Raw genomic sequence first — 21,149 nt, 5'->3', positions numbered from 1 at the left:
TTAAGCAATAACAGTAGTGTCAAACAATAGAAAATAAGAAATATAAAATACAATATATACAATACAATTAAGAATTGAGAAAAGAAAAAGCTCAACAAGGAGCTGGAGCTACTGTAAAAGGCCGCCACTCGTAAGTAAATAAAGAAATGGTTAAGGAAAGACAGGAATTTTTATTATCTTTAAGCAGACAAAACATCTTATCTTAACATCCCTGGTCTTTGCTCCTCTACAGTAAGTATATTGTCTATTCAGGGAGATTTGGGCTTAACAGCCAATTGGTAGAGGAAAACAAACAAGAATTTGCAGGATGTGATTGCTACATTCATGTAGTTGTAAAAAGCATGACAATATATTAAGTAATCCAAAGTATTCAGAATACGTTATTCGCATTGAGTAACTTACTGGAATGCAAACTACATTTTGGGGCATGTATTCTGTAATCTGTAGTGGATTACATTTTAATAGTAACCTTCTCAACACTGTCCATACATTTGTTATTATGAACCAGTGTATTTAACTCACATTTTTAATATAACAGGCTTTATGGTAGTCCGTTCATAAATACATGTTGTCTATAAGCAGGAAATTCATAAACCAGGGACTTTATATGCCCAGTGAGGTTACTAGACGATGTCCATCAGCCCTTGAAAGGCGGTGAGTGCTCTGTTAACCCCAAAGGGCAGGACATGCTACTGCTAGCGGACACGGGGTGTGCTGAAGGCCGTCTTCTCCTTGGCAGCCCAGCTGAGGGCTGTACCATCTAGCAGCTGTTAGGGACACCCCTAGCTGCCACATCTTCTCGATCTCCCTTTCTAACATGCCCCTCTGGGATCCCCTTTGGTCTCTGCTGGACCGCGAACCCTGGGGCATTTTGATAAGTAAATATATTGAGGATAAGAAAGCGCAGCCTGAAAGACAGCAGAACATGGGTGCCGCTGAGCAGGGGCGCGTTTGTTGGTTCTGCGGCTGCACTGAAAAAGTCACTTTGTGGACTCGGTCTAAACTTCGTTGTCCTTGTTTGTGAAGTTGCTGGATCCTCGTCAGGTGTTTCATCGTTTGTGATGAAGAACTCGGACAGCTTCGGCAAATGTTCTGCTACAGACATCCAATCTTTGATTCTCTGTATTTTCAATTTTACCTATAGTGTTACGTATTCAATGGCCCCCGTCAAGTGCTGGGCCCCCTGAATCAGCCAGGGTATCCATGCCCCTCTGACACCCCTGGGCCCAGGCTCTGCAAGTATGTGGTGGAGCCTAGTTAAGCTCTATACCTGCTGGAGATGAGAAGCACTTGGTGCTGGACAGATGAGCCTTCTCACTCTCTTTATTTGTTGTGTTTAATTATTTTATTTTACAGTTTGTGTTCTGTTCTTTATAGATTTAAATACTTTATTCCAGTTTCTGCCATGTCTCCTTGGTAGCCCAGTGATTTGTTACAGCTTCAGAGCTGAATTATGACGAGTGTAATGGTTGGGGGGGGGGGGGGGGGACTGGAGAAGCCATAGAAAACTCTATGACAACCTGGATGAACTTCTCACATGCAGAGACGGGGCAAAGACTCAAATTCTGGTCTCCGGAGGTGTGAGGTAAAAGTGCAACCTATTGAGCTAATGTAATACCTATAAATAACTTGAAATAAAGCTGAGAACTGCAAAAGTAAGGTTCAAGTTTCAAGCTTTATTGCCATATACTATCTTGCCGGGAGGACCGAGGTATCGCGAGAGCAGAGAAGGAAAAGGAGACTTGCTTGCTGGGGAAAACACGCTCATTAATAGCAGCCCTTAACCGGACTATAACAGGCACCCAAAGAGCACCGAACCAAATACACAGAGCCGAAACACAAGGGTGTCAGACGCCGAACTGTAAGGTGCAAACACAGTGGGAGAGATATACAGGCTAAGAACACGTGTGGATCGGACAGGGTACACTAGACAAGGGCAAACACACGCGGGACAATAGGGAAATGCAACCATTACCAACAACAACAGTACAACAAGGGCTATTTACAATTGGACACAGGGCATGCTGGGACAGGCACCCCACCAGCACTACAGACCAGTAAGAGGGCATAACCATCATCATAACCAGTAATGACATTCTTGGGCTCAGAGCCACGTCAAGTTTTGCACAAAAACTAAAACAGGACAACATATGACGGCTTGTAGCAGTTTCAGTAGTAGTTTTATAGGACATTTTTATATTTATGCAATTTTATATTTTAACACATTAGCTGCTGATAAAGGAAATGCATGAAGAATGAGGAAAGCAGAACAAATCCGGAGCAGTGAGACACTGGCTTCAGTCGTCACCTTCTATCACCCGGGCTGTGAGCTCAAAGCCGCTCTGGGCGCTCGGAGCGTGGAGCTGTTTGGGCTGAGTCCCTCTCTGCTGGGAAGCTGCATTCGCTTAGGAAAACACACAGAGATCTGATATATTAAACAGGCAGGACAGGGTGCCAATCCATAGCAGTACACATGCACAGTATGCATATGTAGGACTATTGTTATTATTTTCCGAGTAGTAGCAGCGTTAATGGTAAAGATAATAGAAGTATAATGTGTGGCTAACAAAAGCCTTTAAGGGTGGTGTCCATAGTCCATACAGAGACAATGCATGAGCTGAACCTTTAAGTGACACCAAATGAATTATAGCTGCAGACAACTCACTGTGTTTCCAGAACAGGATGAAAGCCGGGGCCCCCAACAACAGCACAGCAACTGTGATTCCTATCCGTAACACTACTGGGATTATGGACTGACCTATATATATTTATAAAGGAAAATCATTTTGAAACATACAGATCCTACAAGAAAACTTAGTCCATTACATTCGTATTAAAATTAACACTAACAATACTAGAAATTTAAGGAGTCATTTTATGTTTGTTACCTGATCATGCAAAGAAATTTTATGTCGGTACATAAAATAAGAAATGTCAGCCAGTTTTATTACAATTAACTTACAATTAATTTAATGTGCATAAATAATAGAACCCATATAAGCAGTTTTGTCTGCATGGATAACATACAATGTCTATAAAAGTGCATAATTACATGTGAAAATGTGCTTACTGTCATACGCATAAAACTTTCAGACCTCTCATAACTGTTTACATGTTTAGAAAAACACATCACATTGACTGATATTGCAGAGGTGTGAGTATTTGTGCAGCCCATATAATTGCATTTAAAATTGTGCTTCTTGTTATACCACAAAACTGTCAGACCTCTCAGGACTGTTCATATGTGTTACTTGTATTTCCTTTAGTGAGTATTAATTAGGAAGAAATGTACAGAAATAATGTAATTGTGTATTTTTCTTTACCTCTAGTCTCTCGACCTTCAGTAGTTGATGTAGATGTTGTAGGAATAGACAATCTCTTATTTTTCTGAGATGTGCCTGGTTGTTTGGAAGCTAAAGTATAAAAAAGAATTGTTTTTTGAAATAGATAGTAAAACTGGAAGTAACTTAATTCCCCAAGCACTATTCAAACATGAAGAAAAAAAGAAATTGATTGATGTTGCAAAATTATTTCCTTAGATACTGCTTAAGTGTGAATATGTGTACAACCTGCATAATTACTGTCACCTCCTTCCTGTGAGAATGCCACCTCATCAGCCTTACCTAAGTGGAAACACCTGCTCCACTCACTGTTTAACCCCGGTCGACCTCAAACTCGGTGTGTGGTAGCCGACTCCATATGTGACTGAGCGTTCCGCCTTCTGTCCACTGTCTAGCCCTGTCTGTCTCCATTACTCCGATCCTTTCCTGAACCTGCTCCCCTCGGATCCTCTTCATGTGTCTGTGCCCTGTCCCATGTGCTCCTTATAAGACTGACTTTTTCTGACTTCTGACCTTCCCTGCACTGTGACTCCAACTATGATCAAGTCTCATGATTCCAGGTCTGTCTGCCTGAAATTTATAATGAAGCCCCATGTACAGCAGTCCTGTGTTTCCCAGTTTCTGTTCACAACGGTATACAGACACTTCTCTACTTACGAACTTTCAACTTTCAGACATACGAACGAAGAGGACTGTAAGTCCAAATTGTGTTCATTGGGCTCCCGTTTCCTGTTCGCGACATCAATTTTTTTTTCTGCGTGCCAATTCCATCTAGTTCGACTTCTGGCCGCTACTCACACCGTACAGCAGCGTAGCGTGCGTACTCACAGCATCCTAGTTCTTTCTACTTGCATATACCTTTAAACTGATGTTGAATAATGACTTACGAACATTTCAAGTTATGAACGGCCATTTGGAAGGGTAAGTTGATAAGTTGAGGACTGTCTGTACCTGGCTGGCACTTATTGCAGAACTTCAAGCTGAAATCACCTGTCCTGGTGAAGCTTGCATATTCGGAGACTATGTTCAGCTTTCCAGCATGCTGGACAACATCGTCAGATGTCAGGTGTCAGTGTCAAATTCAGCTTCAGCTCCACCTTAATTACAGCGAGTACAGCCACAATATTCATTGCTGCTCTGTTCGATTATACCTGGAGCTTGCGGCTCCCTCTCAGGTAGAAGCACTCTCCCAAAGTACTGTTACTCAGCAGCAAGTCGTGGTGACAGTAACTTGTGTATTAGAATGAATTCACGGACGATTACGTCACCCACGTATATGGAATTAATCCTTTTACTGTAATATTCTGGGAGGTCGTAATTGTGGAGTAATTCTGATCGTGTGGAGACTGATCGTCCTGAAGATCAATCGTCCATGATTCACCCAGAATGTCATTGAACATGTAATTCTTTGCTGATCCCCTGCAAACCCTGTCCTGCCATAAAGAACTTCGGCTCATGAAAGAAACCAGGATGCTTATCTGAGCCATTAGATCGGCATGCAGAATGCTTATCTTGGTTTTGGGAGACAGAGGGGGGTCGTTATCTAGCACCCTATGTTGTCGGTAGGGGGGACGGGGAGGCGTTGCGCAAACACCCGGCACCAAGACGCCTATTGTATTTTATTATCACAAGCAGCAACACTCGGACAAAAGGGAGAATTGGATAACACCTTGCCCTGGGGGGAAGGGGTGAGTCTGGCCAGATCACCCCCTGCCCACAGGCAGCACCCAATTTAGTATAAAGGACGGGGAAAACTCAGTACTGACCGGAGCTCAGCCGTGGGATAGAGCGCGCATCGCCCGGCATTTCTCGGGACTCACGTGTTGGTCTCCTGCCAGGACTGAAAAGGGCTCCCCAGTCCGTGTGTGAAGGTGGGTGATGATGGCACGCCCGAGTGTAAATAGTTTAGCAGCTGCTTTTGCGTTCGATTGATTAAGGGGGATTAATTATCACCGCTTGTGATAATAATTTGCCTTACTTATTTTTATTGTTGCTTCTATATATATCTATACGTATGATTCATGCTATTCCATATCTGTTGTGGTACAAGGTTATTTGCATTGATACAATTGATATATTGATATTGATTTTAATGCGAGGTTATCTTGTATTACTTGTATTAAAGCGTTTTTGAGTGAACCTAAGCGTGCCTGTTTGTTCCTTCGAGAGCCCTATATCCCTCTCTCCTCCAATTTTAAGACAACTTGGTTTTTGGAAGAGGGACAGATGGAAGAGGAAGACCTGCTGGACTGCGGGGCTACAAGAAGTCTTATTGATTCCAAATTTGCACAGTGCATCCCTGGTGGCAACTACACAGTACTCATATAGATTGGGTTTCTGGTGAGATTAGGTCCTGGTCAGGTGGAAATTTTGTGAACCGCCTAACACTGCCTTGCAGAGTGTCCTCTGTGGAGAGTGCACAGCCCAAAGAGAACATCCAGATACCTGAGGAGTACCGGGACTTTCAGGATGTGTTCAGTAAGACAAAGGCTTTTGGGCTACCCCTACATCGGAATTACAACTGTGCAATCAAGCTGGAGGAAAGAGCTACACTACCCATTCTTTGTGACAAAGATGGATGGTGGACTTCTCCCCTTCATCGACTGTCAGTTCCTGAATGTTGTCACCAAGAAACACTGTGATCGACCGTCCCTCATCTCCTTGGTATTGGAACAGCTTTGGAAAGCCCGAATATTGGTGAAACTTGACATTCGTAGCGCCTACAATCTCATCTGCATCAAAGCTGGGAATGAGTGGAAGACATTGTCATAACTTCAACTTGTCGCTACAAAAATTTAGATATGCTGTATACTCTTGCCAACAGTCCTTTCATGAATGAGGTGTTGGCCGATATGCTGAGCCACTTTGACGTTGGCTACACTGCTGAAATCCTAATCTACTCCATTAACCCTGAACACCAAGTAAAGCATGTGCACCAGAAGCAGCTCATCCCTGCAGAATGGAATGACAACAAACTGAGAGCTGCACAGCTATATCAAGCTGGCCTTGGAAGAGCGGAGTCACTGGCCACAGGGAGAAGCGCACTCTTTCAAGTGTCGACAGACCACCAGAATCTGGAGTACCTAAGGTCAGCTAAACGAATGAAGCCAAGGCAAAGCAAGTCTATTTATATAGCACATTTCAGACACAAGGCAACTCGAAGTGCTTTACAAAGGCAGAATAACACATTATAATATGACATCAAAATAATAGATAAATAAATAAAATTACATTTAAAAAGCATAAAAACAATAAACTGAGAAGTTGTCTTGTAGTGGTAGTGTATGACTTAACTGATTTAATTTATTGACAATGTGCAGCAAACAGTAATGTTTTTAGCCCTGATTTAAACGAGCTGACAGTTTAGCAGACCTCAGGTCTTCAGGAGGCCTGTCGCACGGATAAGGAGTACGGAAACTAAAAGCTGCTTCACCCTGCTTGGTTTTGATTCTGGGAACACTGAGTAAACCTTTCCCAAATTACCTCAGGGGTTTGGATGCTTCATAGTGCTCAAATAAATCAGAAATGTATTTAGGTACGAGACCAGGTAGTGTTTTTTACACAAGTAACATTTTAAAATCAATCCTATAATGCAGAGGAAGCCAATGCAGTGATTTAAAGACTGGTGTGATATGCTCGACTTTCTTGGTGTTAGTGAGGACTCTGGCAGCTACATTCTGGATGAGCTGCAGCTGTCTAATTGATTTTTTTTTGGCTGCGGTGTCTGGGGCCTGCGAGATTTAAACCCTCATCTTATTGATGGATGTTACTGGAGGACCTTCATCACAAGCAGCCAGGGATTTGCCGCATGGGGGCTCTTGCCCACAGTTATCACTGATTGAGGGGCTGTGATCGGAAAATTCAAGAACTTCAAGAAATTCAAGAATTGTTCCATTTTCTGCAAAAAGGTGGCTCCCCTGCACCCTTGGACCTGGCCAGAATGAGCGTGGCTAAGAATTCACATTGACTTTGCTGAAAAAAACAGTCAGTACTTTTTAGTGGTCATTGATAGCCATTCAAAATGGTTAGTTTTTCCAATGTGGTCCATCACCTCTTACAACACTATTGTGGTGCTGCGGGGCCTGTTTGCTTCATATAGACTGCCAGAGGGGCTGGTATCAGGTCTGCAAATTCTGTTAAGGAGTTTTCACAGTTCCCTCCGAGGAAACGAAATCAAACACACTGCTGTGCCTGCATACCACCCTGCATCAAATGGGGCAGCAGAGAGATCAGTGCAAGTCCTGAAACTTTGATGAAAGTTGTGCTGGAAGCAGGTGGTAAGGCCCCCTTGTCAGTCAGCCATTGACTTGCTAATTTCCTTCCCAGGTACCGCAGTACAGGTCACACCGTGACTGGTCAGACACCGGTGGAGCTCTTTCTGGAATGGCACATCACAATCTGCTTCAGTTTGCTGAGGAGAAGCAAGCCACACGGGAGCGCCATCATAATCATGGGGGCTCGGCTGTTTGTGTTTTTCTGGAAGGAGAGCCCATCCGTGTCTGTAATTTCAGGGGAGGGGAGGAGAAATGACTTCAGGCAATGGCTCTGAAAAGACTGGGAATGGTCACTTATCTGTTACAGGATGTCCAGAGACAGCGTACTGGACACGTCTACCACATGTTACTATGGTGAGAATTTGGGGCTAGACCTCCAGTTAGACTGTGCCAGCCAGCTACAGAAACCATGCCATCAGTACCAGTGGGCAGGGCTGGTCAGACTCTTCCACCCAGTAAAAGTGAACCTGACATCACCTGCTAATCCAAAGGAACAAGCAGAACAGACTGTGGCAGTGCCACTAGCACCTGCTACACCCACACCAACCGTATGCTCACCTGTGAAACACAGGTACCCACAAAGGGCTAGAGTGAAACCACAAAGACTGAATCTTTAAATAAAACGCAGTATAGTAATAATATACTGTGTAAGTCAGGGGTCTCCAACTCCAGTCCTGGAGAGCTACTATCCAGTAGGTTTTCTGTCCCACTTAACTTCTGATGAGCCATACCTGCTCCTAGTGTTTAGCTGAGAACAGGTGTGGCTCATCATAAGCCAGGAAGGATAGAAAACCTACTGGACGGTAGCTCTCCAGTACCGGAGTTGGACACTCCTGGTGTGAGTCATACTGTTAAGAGGCATATTAGTCGCACTACAAATTAAGATTGCTTCCTGTTCAAGAATTTCAGTCTGGTGTAGCAGCTAAATTTGAGGTTGTAAAGACCAGTTTGAACAAGGCTGGTATAAAGCTAAAGGGGGAGGAGTGTAATGATTGGTTGAAATGCCATCTTGTGGCTGTAATGTGAAATTGTTGTGGCTACATTACTTTACAGTTGGCGTAATGAAGTCATATTACCATACTCAGCCACCAGTAAAGAGTGCTGCGTGTGTTCACCTGCCTGTGCTTGATTATTGAGTCTGTCCAGGATATTACATGGTCAACTGGTCTGGCTCTCTACCCACAATCTCTGCCTCCCTGCCTGTCTCCAAAATGCATCAGCCTATTTTGCACTGTGAAACAGATTTGCCCAGTGACCTATTACCTGCAACTGCCCCAAGTATACCATATCTCACCTTCCTTCCTTGTGCACTTACTCAAAGCCATTCACTACAGCCCAGTGCGTCCTTCTATGGACACTGCAGGACCACTGCGCCTCTCCCCCTGGAGAATGGTGAAGCTTTCCCTTGTTCAGGCCCTGCTGAACTCCAGACGTCAGTGGGAACAACTACAGTACTTGGATGATTGGGAGGGCTACAGAATGTGTGTCCTCTGACTTCTGTCCTCTGTCTAGCCCTCACCCACCTTGCCTGCCTCCGTTGCTCCAATCCCCTTCTGAACCCATTCTCCTCAGACCCTCCGCATGTGTCTGTCCCCTGTCCCATGTGCTCCTTCTTTGACTGACTTCTGACCTTCCCTGCACTGTGACCACCCCTACGCTCAAGTCTCGGGATTCCAATTCTGTCTGCTTGTGCATTATAAAAAAGTCCAGCATAGAGCATTTCTGGGTTCCCGAGTTTCGGAACATTTCGGAATTTAATTGGAGTATCTGTTCAGAATTTAATCTCATACCCATAGACCCATAGACATGGGTAGAAAAATATTCTAATATCTAAAAGAAAAAATCTGAAATATTCTAAAATCACACATATAACCCTCCTTGGACATACTGACTCTTAAATCAGTTTGCATACAAATAGATTTAAATGAGTAATACGTAAAGTAACTGACGGCCATTGCATTACTCTGTTATACTCCAATTCCGGCAAACATCTAAAAACATCTGTATAAACATGAAAAAAGGAAGTCAATCTGCACTTTCAGACTTAGATGAACCATGATTTTTTTTACATGTCGTACTTGTATTCCCTGTAGTAAGTAATAATTTATAATAAAAATAGAGAAACAATGTATTTATGGACAACAAATGATTATCTTTTTCTTTACCTGTGGTCTCTGGCATCATAGTAGTTGGTGTGGTTGTTGTCCTGGGGGTGAATCCCTCGCTGTTCCTGGTTGGTTTTGGTTGGTTTGAAGCTAAGACATCGAAAAATATTTGTTTTTTTTAGAAATTGACTAAACAAAAAGAATGGAATTAAATATTTATTATCATTTTCCCTATTAAAGGACTTTAGATTAGAATGATGATTTATAATGACTGAAACTTCAAATACATCAAAATACATTAAAAACTCACAGAAAACATCCTGAGGTACTTAATCCCTTTCACTAAAGGCATATCCTCCTGTCCATCTCTAACTGCTTGTCCTATTCAGAGCTGCAGGAGGTCTGGAGCCTATCCAAGGGGCTACAGGTGCAAGGCAGGGAACAACCCAGGATGGAGCACCAACACATCACATAGCACACCAATGGCAATTTGGTAACTCCAATTCACCTCAGTATGTTTTTAGACTGTGGTGGTGACTGAAAAATTTTTATGAAACCCCATGATGATACAGGGAGGACAGACAAACTGACAGAGCCATGGTGGAATCCTGAATCCTGGTCGCAGATATGTGAGGTAACAGTGCTAACCACTGCACCACCAGGTCGCCCCTGGCATGTTCTCCCCCTTACATAAAATCCACTCCTTTCTGAAAGAGCACTATGGTCTTACATTTTGACAAGGGCGGCCAACAGAAAAATATTTAAGAAGACTTTATTGTCTATTAGGAAGTACTTTCAGACTTTCAGACTTTGATGAGGCCATGATTGTTTTCATGTCTTACTTGTATTTTCTGTAGTAAGTAATAATTTATAATAAAAATAGAGAAACAATGTATTTATGGACAACCGATGATTATTTTTTCTTTACCTGTGGTTTCTGGCTTCATAGTAGTTGGTGCGGTTCTTGTCCTGTGGGTGATTCCCTCGCTGTTCCAGGTTGGTTTTAGTTGCTTTGAAGCTAATAGAGAAAAATATTTGTTTGTTTTAGAAAATGACTAGATATTAAAAAGAATTAGAAAAGAATGATTAGAAAAGAATGATATTAAGTATTTACTGTCATTTTCCCAATTTATGAAAGGATTTTGGGTTAGAAAGATGCTATATACTGTAATGACTGAAACTTACCATTTGTTGGACTTCTTGTAGCACTAGGAAGTTTCAGTACATTGTCTGTAAATAAAGGTTTATATTTAAAATATTTGCAACAAAAATAAAATCCAATTCTTTTACATTTGTTGCTTGTCAATGTTTATTACTATTTTTGTTCCAAGCAAACAAGAAACTCAAATACAATGAGAAATGAAGTAAAACACTAAAACTAAAATAAAAATATACATCTTTGAATGCTTAACTTTTTCACATAAACTGCAGCCGCCAAACCAATCCCAGTGTCAGTCTCAGGTTCCCTCTCACCATCACTCATGGGCAACATCCAGAGGTTAAACCCCTTCACTAAAGGCAGATTCTCCCCCTCACATGAAATCCTCTCTATTCTGAGAGAGCACCACAGTCTTACATTTTGACAGGAGAGGTCAAAAGAAAAAGATTTTAGATTTAAGACAACTTTATTGTCTATTACAAAGTAACAGAACATGGCTCATACATAACATGACCTCAGACAGTGATGGCGCTGCCCCTTAAAGGTTCTGTTCAGCTGAGCTTCCTCCTCCTTTTTCCTGTCGCCCCCCCAGCAAGACAGCACATGTCAGGATGCTGGCCACCACAAACTGGTAGAACATGTGCAGTAGTTTGCTACAGAGACCGAAGGACTTCAGTCTTATAAGAAAGAACATTCTCCTCTGCCCTTTCTTTTAGAGTCTATTCGTACTGTATTGTCCTTCCAGTCCAGCTTGTTCTGCACCATTTCCACACTTTCACCCTGAAAGGTCACAGGGTTCATTGGCCACTTGGTTCGCCTGATGTCCACCACCAGGTCCTTTGTTTGGCCAACATTTAGCTGTAGGTGGTTCTGCTTGCACTATGCAGTGAATCTCTCCACCTGACTCCTGTAATCCTCTTCCTTCCCCTCACTGATGCATCCAGCCATCGCAGAGTCATCTGAAGATTGCATGAGCTGGAATTATGCTGGAAGTCTGTGGTGCAGAGTGTGAATATAAATGCTGACAGTCCTGTACCCTGGGGGCTCCTGTTCTACTCCACAAAACGTCAGAAGAGCAGGTGCTGAGGTGGACAAACTGCTGTCTGCAGGTGAGACAGTCAGTCAACCAGGTGATCAGGGATCTGTCCACTAACATCCCACTGAGTTTCCCAGCAAGTAGGTGTGGCTAGAGTGTAGAATGCACTTGAAAAGTCAACAAACAGCATTCTCACTCTTCTTCTTGTGTCGTCCTGAAGTGAGTGAGCTCTGTGCAGCAAATGAACCATGACATTATCCACTTGGATGTGAGTCTGATATGCAAACTGAAGGGGACTGAGAAACTGCTTCACCTGTGGTCAGAGACTCTGAAGCACTATCCTCTCAGAGATCTTTATTATGATGATTTAAGTACCACCGGGTCCTCTGTTATAAGAGTGGATGTCCTACAGCCTGACCAAGAGTACAACTCAGACAGTGAAAGCCGAGCTGACCCTGTTATCTTACTGCCTGATTATCAACCTGAGAAAGTTTTGGTTTCAGTTTAACAGTAAAAGAGTTACACCAAGATATGATATTAAAGGTGAGAACAGCTTACAGCAATAAGTGATCTATAGACTCAAACACTTTTACTAACATTAAAATCTTGAGCTTTCTTAGAAGGTAAACATAAAGCCCAGATGATGTTAGAAGGACATTGAGGTGTCTTTTGCTGTGCCAAGGTACTTAAATGGCTCAACCTGCTCTACCAGCTGGCTGTCCAGACTGCGGGGAGCACAGAGAAAGTGGGGGAATTAGTCCCCCTCCTGCCCCCCCAACACAGCTCCTTAGTCTTGGAGATGTTAAGCCACAGGCAGCCATCTGGCCAGGTCCTTCACACACCCATGATTCTCTCACTGAGCTTCTATCGGTCAGATGAGCCACCAGCACTGTGTCATCTGCATATTTTAAGAGTCACTCCTTCTCTCTCACCAGTAAAATTGGGTGTGTAAACAGAGAAGATGATTGGGCATAAATCACAACCCTGCAGAGGCCCTGTATTTAAAACCATCAGCTGCAAATAAGAGGGATGTCAGCTCTAGCGTCCCCTACAGGACACCTTTATGGCCATGGCTGTGTGTTCACATCCTTTCCGTAAGAATCACAAACTGGAGTGGAGGCAAGATTTATCCAACCCTAAATTAGGCACTTTAATGCAAATTTTTACAACTTTTACCGTCAGCATAGTTTATGATTCTCCTGAAGTTTCCAGCACTGGTTAGGGAGTCCTTCAGAAATTTCTTTTTACCGCTTAACTATATCTCAATTTTTCACTTTCCTGCACGACCTCAGGCTTCTCTTCCACGACAGAGGACACCTTCCACTCTCCCAAAGCCAGTGTCCTTTGCTAAAATGAGATTCCCCGTATGGGTAATGGGTCACAGGATCACTGAACATAGGCCTTTTGCACTGATCCCTGCAGGGTTACATGGGTGAGCTGGCCACCAGGAGGCCTCTATTGACTTTTGCCGGCCCCCATACCCATCAGCCCATCAGGAAAATGCCTGGAATGATGCCAGATGGCCAGTCCAGCCCAGACCCCAGGCACATTAATGCAGGATATAGGAATCAGGAGCAGGGCCAGCCTGTGGCATAGGCAATATAGGCAAATGCTAAGGGCGACATACATCCAGGGGGCGCCACCAACGGAGGAAGAAAAAAAGTGTAACATTCCACTATTCTTAAAGCTGGTTGGTATTAATGAGTCTTAATATGAAAAGAACAAGCCCACATGAATTTACCTGCTTAGCAAAGCTTATTAAGTAATAGTAGTAATAATAATACATAACTTTCCTACGAGGCCACCGCGGCGATTTATTTGCATATCAATCGAGAATGCCATGAGAACTAGATAAAATAAAGCAGATAAATCATAAAATGAATCAATAAAAACAGGCATTTTCCTAAAAATAACCAAACACAAGCATAAATACAGCTCGCTCACGCCATTAACTTGCAAATTGCAAAATGGACATAAAATCTCGTACGTCATTGGCCACGTTAATTCATGAGGAGTTAAAGAAAGAAAACCTGTGACTGCAGCCTATAATAACTCCAATCCATCAATTTTCCAAACCGCTTATCCTACTGGGTCGCAGGAGGTCCGGAGCCTATCCCAGAAGCAATGGGCATGAGGCAGGGAACAACCCAGAATGGGGGGCCAGCCCATTGCAGGGCACACTCACACACCATTCACACACACATGCATTCCTACGGGCAATGTAGCAAGTGGAATTAGCCTCAGCATGTCTTTGGACTGTGGGGGGAAACTGGAGTACCCAGAGGAAACCCCACGACGACATGGGGAGAACATGCAAACTCCACACACATGTAACCCAGGCGGAGACTCGAACCCGGGTCCCAGAGGTGTGAGGCAACAGTGCTAACCACTGCACCACCATGCCGCTCCGTATTATATTATTATATTATATTATATTATAATCATCGCAAATGGTGCGAGGCAGGAATGAAGTACACATTGCAGGGTGCATGTTTTTGCTGCATGCTTTTGGACAGTAGAAGGAAACCAGAGGATCTGCTGAAAAGCTATGCACACACTGGGGGGACATACAAACTCCACACACACGAACCAGTCGTGCACAGCCACGTCGATTCCCAGTGTGTCACCGTTCTGCCCCCAGCTGGCATAATCCATCCATCCATCCTTCCATCCATCATCTCCCGCTTAATCCGAGGTCGGGTCGCGGGGACAGCAGTCTCAGCAGGGAGGCCCAGACTTTCCTCTCCCCAGCTACTTCTTCCAGCTCCTTAGAGGGGATCCCGAGGCGTTTCCAGGCCAGCTGAGAGACACAGTCCCTCCAGTGTGTCCTGGGTCTTCCCCAGGGCCTCCTCCCAGTGGGACATGCCCAGAACACCTCACCAGGGAGGCGTCCTGGAGGCATCCTAATTAGATGCTCAAGCCACCTCATCTGGCTCCTCTCAATGCGGAGGTGCAGCGGCTCTACTCTGAGTCCCTCCCGAATGACTGAGCTACTCACTCTATCTCTAAGGGGGAGCCCAGCCACCCTGCAGAGGAAACTCATTTCGGCCACTTGCACCCGCGATCTTGTTCTTTCGGTCACTACCCATAGCTCATGACCATAGGTGAGGGTAGGAACGTAGATCGACTGGTAAATCGAGAGCTTTGCCTTTTGGCTCAGCTCCTTCTTCACCATGACAGACCGATGCAGCGCCCGCATCACTGCTGACGCCGCACCGATCCGCCTGTCGATCTCCTGCTCCATCCTTCCCTTACTCTTGAACAAGACCCTGAGATACTTAAACTCCTCCACGGAGAGAGCATTCTACCCTTTTCCGGCTAAGGACCATTGGAGGTGCTGATTCTCTTCCCAGCCGTTTCACACTCGGCTGCGAACTGTCCCAGTGAGAGCCGAAGGTCATGGTCCGAAGAAGCCAACAGAACCACATCATCTGCAAAAAGCAGAGACCTAATCCTGAGGTCACCAAACCGGACACCCTCAACGCCCTGGCTGCACCTAGAAATTCTGTCTATAAAAACCATGAACAGAATCGGTGACAAAGCGCAGCCCTGACGGAGTCCAACCCTCACCAGAAACGAGTCCGACTTATTGCCGCCCATGCGGACCAGGCTCTGGCACCGGTCATACAGGGACTGAACTGCCCTTACATATTGGAAGGCGTGTCGGCATGTTGTATTTTATACACATGCAATTGTCACATCACAAGGACTGCGGTATTCTGCTGTGCTGAGACCATACTTGCCCTATAACCTTTTTACTCTGTCAAAGAAAACTGAATTTAGCAAGCTTTGCAATTTTAATAACGGTCCCTTTTCAACATATACTAAATAAAGTTTGAAAAAAATTAGTCTAACAGTTTACTGCCACTTCTTTTACATGAAATCTGCAGGCACTGTAATAGACAATCATAATCATTCTCGTCCTTACGGTGCAACACATAGACCATGTAGTGCGCTTTTAAACAGCAATTAGTGAAATGGAGAAATGCAAACAATTACTGGCTACACAAGGACATTCGTCTTCCACTGTATAGAAATATTTACACTGAGCTAATGAAAGCGATTTATTGGTACTGCTTTGTGTCTGTTGGTGATGCATTAAGAACATCATACAAGACCATCTCCAGTTTTCATAAGAGCACAGCAGTTCCATACAGGAAAACTTTGCTCTCCATACCATCCAATATCAGCAAATCTCAACCCATGGGTCACAACTAAAATTTGGTTTGAGGAAGAGATGGAAATGTAAGCATTTTAAAACCAGCAAGCTCCTATACTGATCCACGATCAGATTTAAGAGCCCCAATCCTGGAATTAACCTATATAAACAGGTCTTGGGGTTGTAAATGCTTAGCATAAAAATTGTGAACACTCATCCAATCCAAGATGCCAAATCACAGACGCCTAATTTAAAATTCATGGGCACAACCAATCACAATTTGTGCGATAGGTGTTGAATGGCATAAATTGCACAGTACATTACATGCGTGATCATATTGTTCATTTAGACCTGTACTTCATAACGGGTCGTGACTGAGCTGGCATTTTAAGAATTGGGTTGTGGTGCAAAGAAATTTGAGAACTACTGACCTAGATCACTTGGATAATAAAAATCTAAATTTCACATGTTTAATAAATAACACCTTAGTTTAGTTTTAATGTGGAGCTGAATCAAGCAATAACATCCACAAACTGTAAGAGTCAGAGTAAAACAATACTGTACACAGATATATGAAAAACATCTGAAAAGTGGCTCTGTTATGCTGGGGAACCCATTGAAAAAGAGGGATTTGAAGTGTTAGCCTATCACGTAGCTATTGTGTTTGCCTCTTGTGCAGAGGTGGAGATTTCAGGTCCAGAGAGTATAAATCCAGACCAAGATTTTGTTTCAACCAACCAGTTGAGTAGTCTTTGACTTAGTCTGTGACTCTTTATATGGTTTGGTTTAAACAAAATTTTGGTCTGTATTTATATTCTTTGAACTGAACTCTCCACCTCTGCCTTTGTGTTACTGTACTGTGTCTAGTAACGAGTAATTATCCTGCCCTGTGTTACACCTGAGCCCCCACTAAAGGTCAAATACACAGCAGACACAGACAATTATCTTTGTATAATATAAGAACACGTTCTAGTTTGCTTATATACTAACCTTGTGCTTCACTGAACTGAATGAAATCTAAAAACAAAAAGAGAATTAAAATTACTGAAAAAAGGAAAGAAATGTAACAAGAAATGGCACATTTTAAACACAAAGGTAAAGTAATGAAAAATGACAAAGCCAAACAAGACAAACACAACTAATGAAAGGATAACTCACTACTGATGATGATGACAAGAAAGAGAGACGCACTGGAGGAGAAGCACAACTTCATTTCTGAATCGGATACAATGAAGTCTGAGCGAACAAAGAGGGAGCTGCATGTGTGTGATTCTGGTTACGCAGCATGTAGGGTGTGAATTAGGAAGTGCGGGTGGGTGGAGCTGGGCTCACCACAGACATACAGAGCACAAGACGTCATGGTACTCGGCAGGGTGCAGCTCTAAGCCTTTTACTTTGTCTCATTATGTAAAATGCAACTACATGCTTTCCTCAAAACTCATTTTGCAAAATGTAAAGGTTATTCTGAAGTAGATTAAATGTCTCTCAACAGATTGATTACTTCATATAGTGTGAATTGGTGCACAGTTTTGGCCGTGTCACTTTTAAGGTGGATGTCCAACAGAGATGGGTTGTGAAAGGTTGCCAAAGAGTCTCTGGGTGCTGAGCAATGGTGACTAAAGGTGGACCTGATGCAAGTATATAAACAAAACAAACATCAATGAGGTCACCAAAGAGGTCACCAATTATTCAAATTGCAATGCTGAGTGTTTATTTTTGCAGTAGTGTTCATGAGCGGAAATGTAAAAAAGAAATGGGTTAAAAAACGGTGGCCATAGAAGGAAAAACACTCTTAATGCTTGAGGTGTGGAGGTTGGAGGCCGATAACTTTTCTCGGTCTTGAAATGATTTTAGCCATCCTCGTGATGTAGGCTGGTGTAGAGGGAGTCAACTGATGAGAGGTTGCATCAGCTAGATGACCTTAGATGTTTAGGAGAGGAGATGCTTTGTCATGCGCCTATGCTTCCATACTAGATGAATATACCTGAACCAAAAACTCTGGAAATGTGAGAGTGCAGCAAAGAGATTCTTAAAGGACCATTTCAGAGGCAGAGAACACTTTGGGGGCAGGCTAGCGGCTGTGCTAGTGGGGCAGGCCATCTGTAGTTCTATGGGAGACCCCAGTGCAGTGATGGACATCGAAATGGGAGGCTGTGATGGTGAGGAACCGGTGGGTCACTTAGATGTTGGTATTCATAACCTGGGTGATCCATTTCAGGGGAGTGTGGTCTATGACCAGAGTAACAAACCAGCAGGGGAGGTAGTACCTCAACTCTCTGATGATCCATTTCTTAGACAAGACCTCATGCTCAATAGGGATGAGCTTCTACAAGATGTTCCTCGCCCCTGAGGTCTTGGTTTAAGATGTATTAGCATAGACCCAGAAGGGCATTGTAGACGGGCTTTTTCATAATGGATAGTAGGCTCCCCTGCATTGGCCCACCTGACAGGGTGGAGCTTGTCCTTTTTGGTGTTCCCATGCAAACTCCACAGATAGGGAGCCATGGTAGGGACTCAAACCCAGGGTGAAGAGGTGTGAAGTGACAGTGCTAACCACTGCACCACTGTAACAGTCCCAAAACAGTGAGAAAGCGGAAATACGTGAACACAGGAACATAAGCTAACACACTGAATGATGCATTCAAGAAAAACTGCAACACTACAAGTACAGGAAGCACATCGCTGAGTAAAAAGATATGTTTTTAAATTCTGCCTTAAATGGGAGATGAAGGATACTTTATGGTGGCGAGTTGCTACGTTTTGGAGCTAAAACATTAAAGACCCTCCCCCAAACCGAAGACAAGCAAAGCCGAGACAGCATTAGGAGAGCAGTAGCTGCAGACCTGAGGGAATGGCCGGGTGCACAAGGGAGGAGGAGCTCTGTGGGGTCCTGGGGAGCATGACCATGTACGGCCTGAAAGTCATCAGAGGGAGTTTGTACTGTATATGTCATGGAGATTCCCTTAGAGCCAAACCAGGAGTCAGAAGTCATAAAGTTGCAGACATATTTAGTAGGATTAACCAGAAAACCAATAATGTAAAATGATATGTCACAATGTTTTTGATAGACAGAGCATTGGAATGAATTTTTTGCACTTTAACATTGCCAGCGTATAGTTTTAGGACGCTGATTTCATCCATAACAAAGGCAGTGTGGCATTGCTGCCAAATTTGTTTGGCGATGATAGGCAAACAGCTATGAGAATCAAAAGTCCCTCTGATACCTTTTATGAGGCATCTTTGACATATTTGGAGAAGATTTTTTCAATAAAATCCAATATGGCAGCCATATTAATTAGGTGGACATGAAAATTCCCATGGAGACATAAAATGTATTTTTCTAAGGCAAACCGGTCAACAGTTATTAGCCAAAACACATTTTTGCTTATTGCAGTGCCCCCTACTGGTGGAATGATGTTTCTGAGTCCCAAGTCCTTTAGAATCTTCCACATTTGGTTTTGATATATCAAAGCATTGCCGAGTTGCAAACTCACTTCCTGTTTGGTGGCATTGTCATCAAAGTTACTGAACAAATTAAAATTAATTTTCCTTAGCATAATGATTTGAACAACTTTTGGTCCAAACCATCTGTAGGTGATACATACGAAATTTGGTGGTGATACAATCAACACCCTCAAACGAATGTGTAAAAGTAGGCTTTTTGAAAAATTAAAATTGTACAAAGTCCAGTATGGTGGACATTAAAACCAAAGGATGCATTCGAATCAGAGAGACCCAACAAATCAAGTAAACAAGATCTCAAACTTAGGACAAATGGTTGAAAAGGAATAAGCAAATATGTACCTGTCAGGGTCAGCTCCTGTTCCACTGTGTGTCCCTTCCCCATTTGGCCAGTAGGTGTTGCTGGTCATCCTGTCCCTTGTGTTGTCAGTCTTTGTGTCTTTTCCTCTCCTCTGTCAGCTGTATAGCTCAAAGCATTGAACATGCAGCTGCTTGTAATTCCCTCTGTCTTACGATTGAATCCCACCTCCTCTGTTTTTATAGATTTTATTCCCTAGTGTTTCATTGTATGAGTTTGTGAGGAAAAGTGGTAAAAATGCCCCAAGGTTCTTGGTTGATCATTTGAATGCAGACAATGTTAGGAATCTATGATCATGGGGGAAGCTAGGGAGAGAATGGGGCTTCCATTTGGCAGCACTAGGGTGATAAGGATAAGATAAGGTGATAAGAATTTAATTACAATGATCATAAATGTCTCCACCCTGTCCTGTCCCGTCCCTGTCTCAGGATCCTCACACTCCAGGGGGTCACTCTTTATACGTAAATTCACTCACAACACCTACACACAACACCTTGGTGGGGAGGGCTTTTTGGGGTATAAAGGGGGGTGAAGAACTGTCTTCAATTTGTATCTGAACTGCCTTTCAGTACCCAGTGTGTCTCTACACTGTATTACATTATATTATTTTTACTGTTCAATAAACCACCATTTTGCTGAAACTGCGAAGACTCTGCAAGTGGATTCCCTACAGAGTTTTTCTAGTTCCTGTGTCTTCTGATTTGTATTTGGTTTTGCTTAAATCCTTTGTGCCCATGCTTGTGTTTCTGCCTGTCTGTTATTCCCCAGTGTTAGTTTCTGTTTCCCTGTTTCCTTGGTTAGTTCTTAGTTTCCCTGTTCAGTTCCCCGAGTTAATTAGTTTCACCTGTTGCCCATTCTTTTGCCCATTCTTGTGCCTTCCCTTGTTTGTTTTCCTGATTGCTCATTGTTGTCCTGCACCTTCCACTATTGGTTAATTGTCTGTTTTACTCCTGCTTGTTATTGTTTGTGATGGATTTGTGATAGTTGTATTGTCAGTAAAGTTTTGAACATTCTGTTTGTAGCCTGCCTGCCTTGACCCTTTTCTAAACTTAGTCTTTGTTTATCCCCTTCTGTTTTTGACCCTTTTCTTGTAGTGTTCTTAGTGTTTTCTGTTTTCTTTAATAAATCCCCACTCGTCCCGTAAGCTGCCAGTGGGTCGTCCATTTCTGTTCTGACCGGCATTATATCTCATTCCAGCTCCAAACCCTCCCAGATCCTTAACAATGGGAACAAACTGGAACACAGACAGGAAGAA

At 43.2% G+C, this 21,149-nt stretch overlaps 1 protein-coding gene across 1 annotated transcript in view; it reads right to left on the bottom strand.

Annotated features, from left to right (window-relative positions):
* Positions 1 to 19,924, bottom strand: part of LOC125748965 (salivary glue protein Sgs-3-like) — a 105,042-nt gene extending 85,118 nt beyond the window's left edge. Inside the window, exons 1-6 of the mRNA XM_049025750.1 lie at positions 19,879 to 19,924; positions 17,233 to 17,310; positions 17,065 to 17,091; positions 10,906 to 10,950; positions 10,649 to 10,738; positions 9,781 to 9,870 (exon numbers count right to left, since the gene is read on the bottom strand). Of these exons, the coding sequence (XP_048881707.1) occupies positions 9,781 to 9,870; positions 10,649 to 10,738; positions 10,906 to 10,950; positions 17,065 to 17,091; positions 17,233 to 17,310; positions 19,879 to 19,921 (373 nt within the window). The 5' untranslated portion in view covers positions 19,922 to 19,924. The remainder of the gene's footprint in view (positions 1 to 9,780; positions 9,871 to 10,648; positions 10,739 to 10,905; positions 10,951 to 17,064; positions 17,092 to 17,232; positions 17,311 to 19,878) is intronic.
* Positions 19,925 to 21,149: the final 1,225 nt, after the last annotated feature.

Source organism: Brienomyrus brachyistius, chromosome 9, assembly GCF_023856365.1.
Source record: "Brienomyrus brachyistius isolate T26 chromosome 9, BBRACH_0.4, whole genome shotgun sequence".
NCBI lineage: Eukaryota > Metazoa > Chordata > Actinopteri > Osteoglossiformes > Mormyridae > Brienomyrus > Brienomyrus brachyistius.
This window is presented reverse-complemented; position numbering and strand designations above follow the sequence as displayed.